The sequence below is a fragment of the Vanessa atalanta genome, chromosome 2 (genome assembly GCF_905147765.1).
Source record: "Vanessa atalanta chromosome 2, ilVanAtal1.2, whole genome shotgun sequence".
NCBI lineage: Eukaryota > Metazoa > Arthropoda > Insecta > Lepidoptera > Nymphalidae > Vanessa > Vanessa atalanta.
In genome coordinates, this window is record NC_061872.1 from 3,669,132 (window position 1) to 3,682,353 (window position 13,222).

Here is a 13,222-nt window from a genome sequence, read left to right on the forward strand (position 1 = left end):
ATTATGAAAGTTGAAAGCTCTTTAATAACGCATTGACCATTTCCGTACTCAAAAATCCCAACCAGAAGTACAACATTCACGTTTGAGTATTAGTATGAAGGTACTGTGTTACTGCAATCGGAACGAAAACGTCGAAGTCGGCGACAACGCTAGGACGCAGACGATATATCAATGTAAGCGACGTGGACGACGACAATGTTATCGACATTGTCATCGACATGATCGCTTTCAATATTTGATTACTTTGTACACGGCAACTGTTTATATACTAACGTTTTGCAATGCTGATGCAATTGACGACGCTAATCAATAATTATTTATCAAAAGTACTGGATTTGATAACAGAGTAGAGCGGATTGCTTGATATAAAATTAATAATACATTTCTGCTGGAATGTCATCGGCGTCGTCAACGATTCTGTTACTGCGCTTAACACCTTCCAATTCGTTGTTAGTGTTTTCATGTGTTATTTTATATAATAAATAAACTATACAGTGTTAGCGTTGGACCTATTTAGGACCTATTCGTTCAAAGTCAATTTCAATTTAAGTAATTGATTTACATGTAAAATGGTGATAGTATACTCGACTCGGCTATGTAACATAAATGAACTCAATTTATTTAAGTTTATTAACAAAGCTTAAAACGAATAATGCACGAATAAAACAGTTTAACAAGAAACTAATTAATGTTATTTAGGCCATCTGGTGGTTTAATTCAGAGGAAGTGCATCACAAGTATGCGCGAAATGTGCCGTGTATTAGTAATGACAACATTGTATTTTTGTTGATATTTGGATTTATTCACTGCCTAGAAGCAATACGACTGTGTTTAAGGCATTCAAGGACAAGACACCGATTTTTAAGGCAATGTAATAATTATGAAAGTTTATAGCTTTTTAAAAACTCATTGACCATTTCCGAACTCGAGAATCCCAACCAGGAACACTACAATCAAGTTTAGTTTTTAGTATGTAGTTACTGTGTTACTGAAATCCGAACGATAACACCGAAGTCGGCGACAACGCTAGGACGCAGACGTTATCAATTAACGACGTCGACGACGTCAATGTTATCGTCGTGGACATATACGTTTGATTTCTTTGTAGAAAGCAACCGTTGTATTGTAATTGCTGTGTTTCAATTCAAACGATAAAAATTATGTGTGGTTTCCCGTAATTGAAGGAACGTACATGTTAATTTTGCTTAGAAGCCATTTTTGTCACCATGCTTAGTGTGTTTCTTGTACTCTGAATCCTGAAATAAATAAAAAATGAGCACATTTCTCTTGTTCTACCATGATATAAAGTTAATACGTGACTACCATTATCGCGTTAAACTAAGGATAATATAGATAATATGCTATCGTGTGCTATCGTGTGCGAATGCGACACTAGCGTATGTGAGAACGGGATGGATGTATGCTTTGTATACTGTCACCTTATATCTGAGGGACACTTTACTTTGCTTGAATAGCATCGAATATAGTCTACTTAGAGCAAAGAATGCTTTGTTCCTTGTGCTATTGATATGAGGTTTGATAAACCAAATAAAAATTCAATGAAAAATAATATAAAAAAATTGACGTGAAAATCATCGAATATATTATCCAGCTAGCTATCTACATGTCTTATTAAATATAAGTCGATATAAACGTCAACGACAGTTAACGTGACCGGAAATGACTCATAGTTGTAACGAAACTGGATTTCAGTTTCGATCGAAATTGAAATCCAGTTTAGTGCAAAATTCGTGAATCGGAGCAATCGCGTATTTGAATATGCACATGAATGTGAACATGCGACCATTCTTGTAACCGAACCAGCCACTTGTGGACCGTCCGCGAATGGAACTTTTTATTATCAGCACCAAATAGTTATCGCTACTCTTATAGAACTTTTATTGATTTCTTAGAATATTATAATATAAATAAAGGGTCCGTGACCACTTCGTTGGTCTGTAAACATTTAATTCTGCTTAAATATATTTACTAAACTAACTGCCCCTCACAGTATGGGTTGTCATCGTGAGCACTTTCAACAGTTCCAAAGAAGAAATACAAACCTAGATACTTCTACAAATACATCCACGCTGCATTTTCCAGTGAGGCGTTACATCTATAACTGTAATTTTAAGAACCTTGGTGAAAGTATAGATGAATGTAATTGAAACAAGTAATAATTACTTACATAATTTGTGCTTTTATTTTTCCTAAACTATAATAAACACACGTGTTACATACATACAGTTTTTTATTTACATTAAACAACAAATACTTAATAGTTTTAGTTGTAGCTTCACTTAATATAGTTTGTTAAATGTCGATTCAAAAGTCTTACCCAGTAATTGAAACGGTGTAAATAACAATAACATAGTATTCTATTAAGCAATGGGAGTGTTTTGAAGTTGATTATTTATTGAAGTGTGCAAAACAAACCATGTTAGTATTTATAAAATGATGCATTCAATTTGTAACTCATTCCAAATTTAATTTAATTTTATCAAATATAAAATCATGCCAATCACAGGAAATAATAGTAGAGATGCATTGAACTGCAAACAGATCAACTTCAACTTGTTACTTTAATGTTGTCTGCACTAAATTGTCATGAATAGCTTAGCTGCTTCAAATAAAGGCTTTTATTTGAAAATTACACTAGAGAATAATAGTTAATTCATAACACTATGACCTTCAACATATCTATAAGGCAGTCATGAACATAACAAAACAATGGAAGTTTTTTCATTATGTGTTTCAAAATACGCATGTATTCTGTTTTAACATTTTGTTCTCTAGTTTAAGCAATTTTATTTCAATATTATGATAATAAATATAGACTCACATTGTGTTTTATCAAATTTAAAACAAGATATTATTTATTTCTGCTTCAAATCTTAAAAAAAATACTTTTTAAAAAAAAACCCGTTCGTAAAAAAAAAAACGCTAATTGAAGATAAATTTCCCCGTAGTATTCAATTTCGTTGCTTTTTATTGTGATGGAAGGCTTCATTCACGTTTAGTTCATAATCTGTGGGAACAGTGCTATTGCAATTGGAACGAAAACGTCGAAGTCAGCGACAATGCTAGGACGCAGACAATATATCCATGTCGACGACGTGGACGACGTCGATGTCATCAACATGATCGCCTTCAATATTTGATTACTTTGTTCATGTTTTAACGTGTTTATACACGAATGTTCTAGCAATGCTGATGAAATTGATGATATAATTTGCATCACAACGCTTATCATAAAATATTTATAATTATTAGTGGATTTGATTACAGAATGGAGCTATTTGCTTAATGCAACATTTTCCTATACATTCACGTTGAGTTGTTAATCTGTAGGAACAGTGCTATGGCAATTGAAAAGAATACGCCGAAATCAGCGACAACGCTAAGACGCAAACGATATATAAATGTATGTAAACGACGTGGACGACGACAATGTTTTCGACATTGTCATAATCCAGTACTATTGAAAAATAAAATTGATGATTACGCGGTCATGTCATAGACATGTCGCTATGACTTCGTATTCGTTTTAATTGCTGTCAAAGCAAATCAATTGCAGCAAAACAGTTGGTTGTATATATCTATATCTATATATCTATATATCTATATATCTATATATCTATATATCTATATATTCTATATATCTATATATCTATGTACGCGCGAGAGAAAAGTGGACTGTATTTTTGGTATAAAAGGGTGTTACCTCAAAACTCTGGGCTCGGTGAAGACACGTTCTTCTTGGGAGCGCTCCCTTGGTCTTCATACACTCGAAGAACACAGCCAAAGGGATGGGTGATATTATAGGAGAAGGATAAGTCCGTTACACAAGCTAATTTCAAAAGCGCGGCGCACTCACATAACACACGTTACCGCGGCTCACACCAGAAGGGAAGAGAGAAAAAAAGTACGTCATACGTCAAAATCATTCCATAGACAAAACATAGACGTTTCAACGTACGCATACACCTAAATACGCTACATACCGCCCGCCTTAGAGTCACTCACTCTAATATAAACACTCGGACGGCTTCTACACTATACTATAACTAAACTATACTATTATTGACTAAAATACAAAAATATATTATTCACTGTCCGGGAGCGGACACACTTTAACAACTGCACGCTTGCAAACACCTTGTGCAGTGCGCACAGAAACCACTCGAACCACACCATCCTTGCCGGGATGCGTATTCTCAATAACACCGAGACGCCATTGCAAGGGTGGTAAATTGTCCTCTTTGAGGACCACTAATGAGCCTATCTTAACATTGTTCCGTGACTCTGTCCACTTGGACCTTTGTTGTAACGTATGGAGATACTCTTGACTCCATCGTTGCCAATAATGCTGCACGATATTACTTAGAAGTTGCCATCGAGTCAAACGATTTAATTTTTCATTTGTTACGTTTGGTTCAGGTATAGCTACAAGCGGTTGACCTATTAAAAAATGACCAGGTGTTAACGCCTGTGGGTCACTAGGGTCAGAACTTAACGGACAAATTGGACGAGAGTTCAACACGGCCTCTATTTGACATACGATAGTATAGAATTCCTCATATGTAAGCGTCCGCTGACCTATCACGCGCTTCAGGTGATGTTTGAAACTACGTACTTGTATCTCCCACATACCACCCATATGTGGTGAATATGGTGGATTAAAATGAAAATTAATATTTTGTTTTAGGCATTCCTTCGAAACTTTGTCTTTAAAATCACTAGAATTATGTAAGACACAATATTCACACAAGATTTTACTCGCTTTCACAAAGTTTCGACCACAATCACAGTACACATCCGTACACACACCTCGACGGCTACAAAATCGTTTTAAAGCAGCAATAAAGGCTTCAGCTGTTAATTCTGACACTAACTCTAAGTGGATTGCACGAGTCACCATACACACAAACAAACACACATAGGCCTTATAAAGTTTGGCATTTCTATGAGTTCCTAGTTTTATCATAAAAGGCCCACAATAATCAATACCAACACGTAAAAAAGCACGACACCTATCCACTCGAAAAGAAGGCAAATCGCCCATAAGCGGTTGCAAAGCTTTCGGCTTATTCCTAAAACAAGTAATACACTGAAATACTCTTTGTCGAACAATACTACGAGCTGACAGTATCCAATACTTCTGTTGCAATAAATATTGTAATGTTTGTACACCAACATGTAAATAGATTTTATGATAATAATCAATAATTAATTTTGTAAGATGATTTCTTTTAGGTAAGATAATTTGATTTTTTATATCATTATTCAACGAAGAATTAGACAACCGCCCGCCAACACGCAGTATGCCAGACCTATCTATAAAGGGTTTTAGCCTTTGTATACCAGTTGCACACGATCTATTTTTTGATAAACAATTAAACACATCGCTAAACTCATTTCTTTGAACTAACTTAATCAAATTCAATAACGCTAAATTGTACTCCGACCCTGTAATATAATTACACTTAGTTTTTTCAACATTTAAACAATTAACTTTAAACCGATAACACCACGCCGTAACACACACTAGCTTAGAAAGATCTGAGTACTTATGTAGCAAATCAAAATCAATGTCATTCACACAAACAAAAGCTTTAATAACACGCCTTTCACTATTTATAATATTAACTTCACTATCCCCTATGTCATTAGTCATAGACACAGGCCACTGATCCCGTGACAAACGTAACCAAGGAGGCCCTTGCCACCATAGGTTGTATGAAAGTAACTCTGAGGGTAACATTCCTCGCGAAGCACCGTCCACGGGGTTATGAACCGAAGCAATATGAAACCAATTTTCAGGACTAACATTACACTGACACTCACTGGCTCGATTAGCCCCAAAAGTTTTATATTGATGAGATGAACTCTTTATCCAGGACAAAGCGATAGTAGAATCAGTCCACGCAAAAACTCTATCGATTTTTATTCTATCTTCGAACACGTTCATAACATATTTTATCAAACGAGATAGAATTACTGCAGCACACAACTCCAACCGTGGTATACTAATCCTTTTAAGAGGTGCAACACGAGATTTCGACATAAGTAAATACGTCTCACTGCGTCCATTAGCAGCAGTAACCCGAAAGTAGACAACAGCAGCGTAACCACGCTCAGAACTATCTGAGAACCCATGAAGCTCAATCGAAGCTGCAGTCGTCGATACAAATCGATTTATTCTCACACTCGACAAGACTGAAAACTGATTAGTATATTGTAACCACACTTTTTTAAGATCAACTGGTAAAGGTTCATCCCACGATAAACCACGCACCCACAATTGTTGCATCACACACTTAGCAAACAATGTGACTGGGCTTAACCACCCTAAGGGATCGTAACACTTAGCAATTTGAGATAACACTGCTCGTTTGGTACACTCACACGAATCGAGTCTAACATTATAGTGGAACACATCACTTTGTGGATTCCATTGCACACCCAACACCTTGATGACACTTTCATCTTCTGCTGCAATAAAATTCACACTAAGTTCCTTATCACATTCAGGAATATTAATCAACACAGAAGGATTGTTACTTGCCCACTTGCGAAGTTCGAAACACCCACGAGAACATAAAGCTATGAGTTCATCCTTTAATTTTAGTGCAGACTTCAAATCTGCTGCTCCGCTCACGATGTCATCGACAAAGATATCGTTAACAAGAACCTTAGCAGCATTTGGATAATTGTGACCTTCATCAGAGGCCAGCTGTTGCAAGGTCCGTATTGCGAGATACGGAGAAGAAGAGAGGCCATACGTGACCGTTCGAAGTCTATATTCACGAACCGAATCAAATGATGAATCTCGCCACAAAATTCGCTGATAGTCCCTATCATCTTCGCTTACCAATATTCCTCGAAACATTTGTTTTATGTCCGCTACAAAAACTATCTCGTGTAACCTAAACCTCAAAAGAATAGTTTCAATATCCTTCTGAAGCTTAGGCCCCACCAACAAACATTCATTAAGCGACACGCCATTACCCGACTTCGCAGAACCATCGAAGACAACACGTAGTTTAGTCGTTGAACTAGACTCTTTTATAACACAATGATGTGGAATGTAGTTAGGCCTATAACGAACATCCAAATTAATTTTAACCAATTCCATGTGACCCGAATCCAAATAATCCTTCATAAAATCACTATATGCCTTTTTCAATAATTCATTTTTGTTTAACCTTCCTTCCAAAGCTAATAAACGCCGCAAAGCGATATCCCGCGAATTACCTAAGTCCGGTCGATCAGTTTTAAAAGGCAGTCTAATTCTATATCTCCCATTCTTTTCACGAGAATGAGTTGAAACAAAATGATCTTCACAGCGCCTCTCCTCCAGACTTAAAAAAGAACCAACAACTGGTTCTGATTCAATCTCCCAGAACCTTTTCAAAATTGAATCGAGGTTTTCATCAGATATAAAATTAGACATAGATACCTTCTGCAGGTTCTTTAGATTTTTATTTCTCACCTCTCCCATAACCAACCAACCAAACACACTGTTGATAGCATAGGGACCCCCACACGCACCTACGACACGACCGTCTCTTATGATAGAGGGAAACACCTCAGCGCCCAACAAAATATCAACCTTAGATGGAATATTAAATTTTGAATCGGCAAGCTTTAATGGTTTTAAATGATCCCACTGTTCAATAGGAACATAAACATTAGGTATAAAGTTCGTAATTTTATTTAACACTAAACATGACACAATCTGAGAATTATCATCACTATTCTCAGGTAGTATCTCACACGACACGACACCATTCGCCTTACACACATTAGACATACTGAGACCACACACTGGCACACACACCTGCCGAATCGGTAAGCCTAATCGACGAATGAAACTAGAGGTTACGAACGACGACTGTGAACCGGGATCCAACAACACGCGAGCCACCTCGCAGGAGCCGTCACGTCGCCTCACTCGAACCACGGCAGTGGACAACAAAACTGTTCCCGAGCTCGCACACACAGAGCCTTTAAGGGACACCACAGCCTGTTCTCCGCTGGCATTCACACACTCGCCAGACACTCGCCGTACACCACTTTCGTTTTCACGAACACGAGAACACTCTTTCTCATTCACACTATCTTGTTTAAAGTGCAAGAGTTTATTATGTGACATTACACACTTGTCACATTTAAAGTTTGACTTACACTCAGAGGCAACATGATTACCTGATAAACACAAAAAACACAATTTATTTTGCTTTACCACTTTCGATCTATTATACGGAGACAGATGCAAAAACTTAGGACATTTATACAACTCATGATTAGAATAACACATTACACACTCATTATTATTTTTAAATCCGGTTGTAAAAGAAGAAACATACTTATTCCCGCTAGCACTCTTAACACTCAACACCCTACGCATCGAACCTTGACTCGACGCTTCACAAGCACGTATTTGCTTATCTAAAAAATCTAGAAGTTGAACATATGTCGGATATTCGCGATCATTTTCTAAGGACAATTCAAAGCGACGTCTCGACTCACTATCTAATTTTTTTAACACTAAGTGAAGCAATAAAAAACTCCATTCACCGGTAGGAAAACCTAAAGCCTTCAATGCACTTAAATTTTCTACCAAATTATTTCTTAAACGTTTCATACCTTCGACGTCTATGTCACTACGCAACGAAGTTAAATTCAACAATTCATCCATATATTTATTTGCGATACGACGTTTATCGGAGTATCTTTCTACAAGAGAATTCCAGGCTACAGAAAAATTATCGGATGTTAATGATAAACATTTAATTAAATTGTATGCTTCACCTTTTAAACTTCCACGTAAATATTGAAACTTTTGTATGTCCGATAAACTATTATTACCGATTATGGTTGAATTAAAGAAATCAAAATAACTACACCATTCTGAATACTCACCGGAAAACGTTAACAACGGCAGCTTAGGTAACCTAACACTTGTATTCGGAGCACTACACTTTCCACAATCAGATTTACGCTCAGAATTATTATCACTATCACTACGCTCAATAATTGACTTACGCTTTAAGAATTTATTATATTTCGCACGAATATCGATCACTTTGTCCATAAAATTATCACGGATTTCCTCCTGTTCGGATTCTACAAATAATTTTTGAGATATTAAAGTTGATTCGATTTTAGTCTGTGTTTCTTCAAACTGAGAACGAATTAAGTCTAAATCACCATAACTCGCGTCGAACTCATCAACTAAATCCGAACTTTCGTAATGCAACATACGGTCTAATTGCTTAACAAGAAATTTTCTATGAAATAATAATTGATTTAAATCCATATTTAACACAATACAATTATTATTTTACAAAACACGAGACTAGCTAAGGAATAAGATTTATATTCAATTCAAACTAAAAAACAAGTTGTCCTAAGTAAAGAAACACAATTATTATGACACTAAATAATATAATACTAAACTTTTTAACTCGACTGCGTTATAACACGACGCGTCCGGTCTATATTGTGCGGTTGCGCATCGACCGACAATATCACAAAATATGAAGGTACTTCGAAAAATAATCGACTAAATTATTTTTATGTAAAATTACACTTTTCTACAATGCAAATAATACGCAATTAATATAAATTACGTAATGTTGTAAAGCGAAATAAAAAATTAACACTATTTTAAATTACACATTAGCTCCTAACGAAAGTATTATCCGTTTCTCCATGGAATGATTTTGAAGTATTAACACGCGATTTAAAACACACAAAATCGCCGATTTACACTAAATTTTAAATCTCAAATTTGGCTACGAAGGACCAAAATGTACGCGCGAGAGAAAAGTGGACTGTATTTTTGGTATAAAAGGGTGTTACCTCAAAACTCTGGGCTCGGTGAAGACACGTTCTTCTTGGGAGCGCTCCCTTGGTCTTCATACACTCGAAGAACACAGCCAAAGGGATGGGTGATATTATAGGAGAAGGATAAGTCCGTTACACAAGCTAATTTCAAAAGCGCGGCGCACTCACATAACACACGTTACCGCGGCTCACACCAGAAGGGAAGAGAGAAAAAAAGTACGTCATACGTCAAAATCATTCCATAGACAAAACATAGACGTTTCAACGTACGCATACACCTAAATACGCTACAATCTATATATCTATATATCTATATATCTATATATCTATATATCTATATATATATTATAAAGAGGTACGGTTTGTGAGTTTGAGAGGTTGTAGAAGGTTATCTATGGATCTATTGAGCCGAATTAAAACAATATTTTACCAATAGGAAGTCACATTATTAGTGAGTATTATAGACTATATTAATCCGGAAAATAAAACGGCTTTTCGTTGTAGCCAGATTTGGAAATGACGTCGAAAATAAAGATGTCAAAACGTTCATTAAATATAGTAATAAAAAAGCCTGGAATTAAGTAATATTGATGGTGAAGAATAAAAGTCATATGTCAAAATTAATAATAAAATTGTATTTACAACACAAAAAATAGAGAGAGTTATGTATGTACATACGTATAGTATATTCTGACAGCAAATGTGAAAACATTTTGGAATTTACAAGGATGTTCCTAAACATTGCCAAAATCGCCTTTTCCTATAACTCCAAGTATTTTTTTCTATCGCGATATTCAAGTAGATTTCAGATCTCCAGTCAGCATGGATGTTTATTGCATGGACGTGAATATGAAACTAGTAGGAAAACTGGATTTCTTGATCGGGAAACACTATTACTCCTTTGTTTAAATCTATTATACACTTATGATCTGTTAAGAAGTCTAAGCCCAAAAGGCAATCGTCGGTGATTTGAGCCATGGTGACTGATTGAGGGTAGATTAGGTTTCCAATTTTAAACTGGAAGTCAATTTTACCGAAGGAGCGGATTCGTTCACCAGTAGCTGTTTCGAGTTGACCATCTGGGACGCACTTTTCTTTTTGTATTTGATGTTGTAATAATTCGGAACTCACAATTGTCCGTGATGCTCCAGTATCCACAACAAATTTGCAAGATAAATTGTTTATGAATCCATATATCATCAAACTATTTCCATTGCTAACTTGAGCTATCGTGTTGTATGGGGCCATATCTTTATCAACCAGCTTTCTCTTGGGAGCTCCGTAGGAAATAACCTTAGTGGACGATCTGTGTCCACTTTGATTCTTAGAACGGGTGACACTTCCGATCTTTTCTGATAGTCGTACCGCCACAGTGCCGTGGCCGACATTAGTCTTGTCCTTCCTGTCGCAATTCTGTTTTTGCGTAGCGTCCATTTCGACTCGTATTCTCTTGGAGTTCGTTCTTATTTTTTCCTTAATACGGTACTCAAATTTGGATACCGATTGAAACTAGCAAGGTTGTGATAAAATTTCGAGAGTAAAAGTAAAAACTCACTTGTTTCTTCAGAATTATGGGTGAGTATTTTTGTCTGCTTATTACAATTGTCGAATTTCAGAGATCTACTTGATACCGCTTCTGAAGAAAAACTGTTATTCCTTAATCCTGCTCCGCTATTTATATTGATTTTTTTTTAAATATTGAAGATATATCGAAAATAGATTTCAGTTTTGAACGAAACTGGATTTCAGTTTCGTTTGAAATTCGAGTATAAAAATTGCAATTTCGTTGCTTTTTATTGTGATGGAAGGCTTCCATATACATATATACAACCGACTGTTTCGCCGATTTAATAACATCGACGAGCGCCACATTAACGTTTAGTTGTTAATAAGAAGGAACAGTGTTACTGCAATTGGCACGAAAACGTCGAAGTCAGCGACAACGCTAGGACGCAGACGATATATCAATGTTGACGACGTGGACGACGGCAATGATATTGACATGATCGCCTTGAAGATTTGATTTCTTTGTACATGTTTATACACGAATGGCAAACAAAACTGAAATCCAGTGTCGGTTGAAACTGAAATCTATTTTCATGCTTAATATAAAAAAAAAATATATATATAAATAGCGGACACGAGCTAAGGAATAAGAGTTTTTCTTCAGAAGCGGTATCCAGTACATCTATAAAATTCGACAATTGTAATAAGGAGACGAAAATACTAAGCCATCATTCTGAAGAAACAAACGAATTTTTACTTTCACTCTCGGTACTTTATCACAACCTTGCTAGTCTTAATTGGTGTCCAAATTTTAGTGCCGTAACAAGGAAAACATTAGAACGAAGTCCACTACAAACCGAGTCGAAATGGACATTGCACAGAAAGAAAATTGCGACATAAAGGACAAGACTAATGTCAGAAACGGCACTATGGCGGTACGACTATCAGAAAATAACGGAAGTATTGTAACTCTTTCTAAGGATCACAGTGGACCCAGATCTTCCACTAAAGCTATTTCCTACGGAGCTCCTAGGACAAAGCTGGTTGATAAAGATATTACCCCATACCCCAACACGATAGCCCAAGTTAGCAACGGACATAAGTTGATCATAGAGGGTTTCATAAACGATTTATCTTGCAACTTCGTTGTGGATACTGGAGCATGTGTGACAATTGTGAGTTCCGAATTATTACAACACCGAATACAATGGAAAAAGTTTCTCCCAGATGGTTATCTCGAGACAGCTACCGGTGAAATAATTCATTCCTTCGGTAAAATCAATGTAGATTTTAAAATTGGAAACCGAAGCTACCATCAACGGGTGACCGTTGCTGATATTATCGATGATTGCCTTTTGGGACTAGACTTCTTAAAAGACAATAAGTGTATAATAGATGTAACGGAAAAAATAATAAGATTTCCTGATCAAGAAGTTTTCCTACGAGGGTCATACTCACGTCCATGAAATAAACGTCAATGCTGATTCAAGGTCGCAAATCAAGGTGAACTATCGCGATAGAAAATAAGACTTGGACTTATAGGAAAAGGTGACTTTCGCAATGTTTCATAACATCCCTGTGAACTCAAAAATGTTTTTTCAAATTTGGTGTTAGAACAAACTATATACGTATATGTATATCCCTCTATTTTTTGTGTTTTTAATATAACTTAATTATGAAATTTGACAAATGACTTTTATTCTTTGCTATCAATAATACCTTATTGCAGCTTTTTTTGTTTTTATATTTAATGAAGGTTGATACTTGTTTTTTTTTCGACGTAATTTGCAAATCTGACAACAACGAAAAGTCGTTTAATTTTCCGGGTCAATATGTAGCTTATGATACTCAAGAATAACGT

General features: G+C 35.9%; 1 protein-coding gene across 1 annotated transcript; it reads right to left on the reverse strand.

Annotated features, from left to right (window-relative positions):
- Positions 1-10,710: 10,710 nt before the first annotated feature.
- Positions 10,711-11,289, reverse strand: LOC125068957 (protein DDI1 homolog). Its single transcript, XM_047678366.1, has one exon. It carries the CDS (start codon positions 11,287-11,289, stop codon positions 10,711-10,713), a length of 579 nt encoding a protein of 192 aa, XP_047534322.1.
- Between the last annotated feature and the right edge of the window lie 1,933 nt (positions 11,290-13,222).

What these genes read in the sequence shown, in the direction of transcription:
- LOC125068957 (XM_047678366.1), bottom strand. Translation starts at nt 11,289, where the DNA reads ATGGACGCTACGCAAAAACAGAATTGCGACAGGAAGGACAAGACTAAT.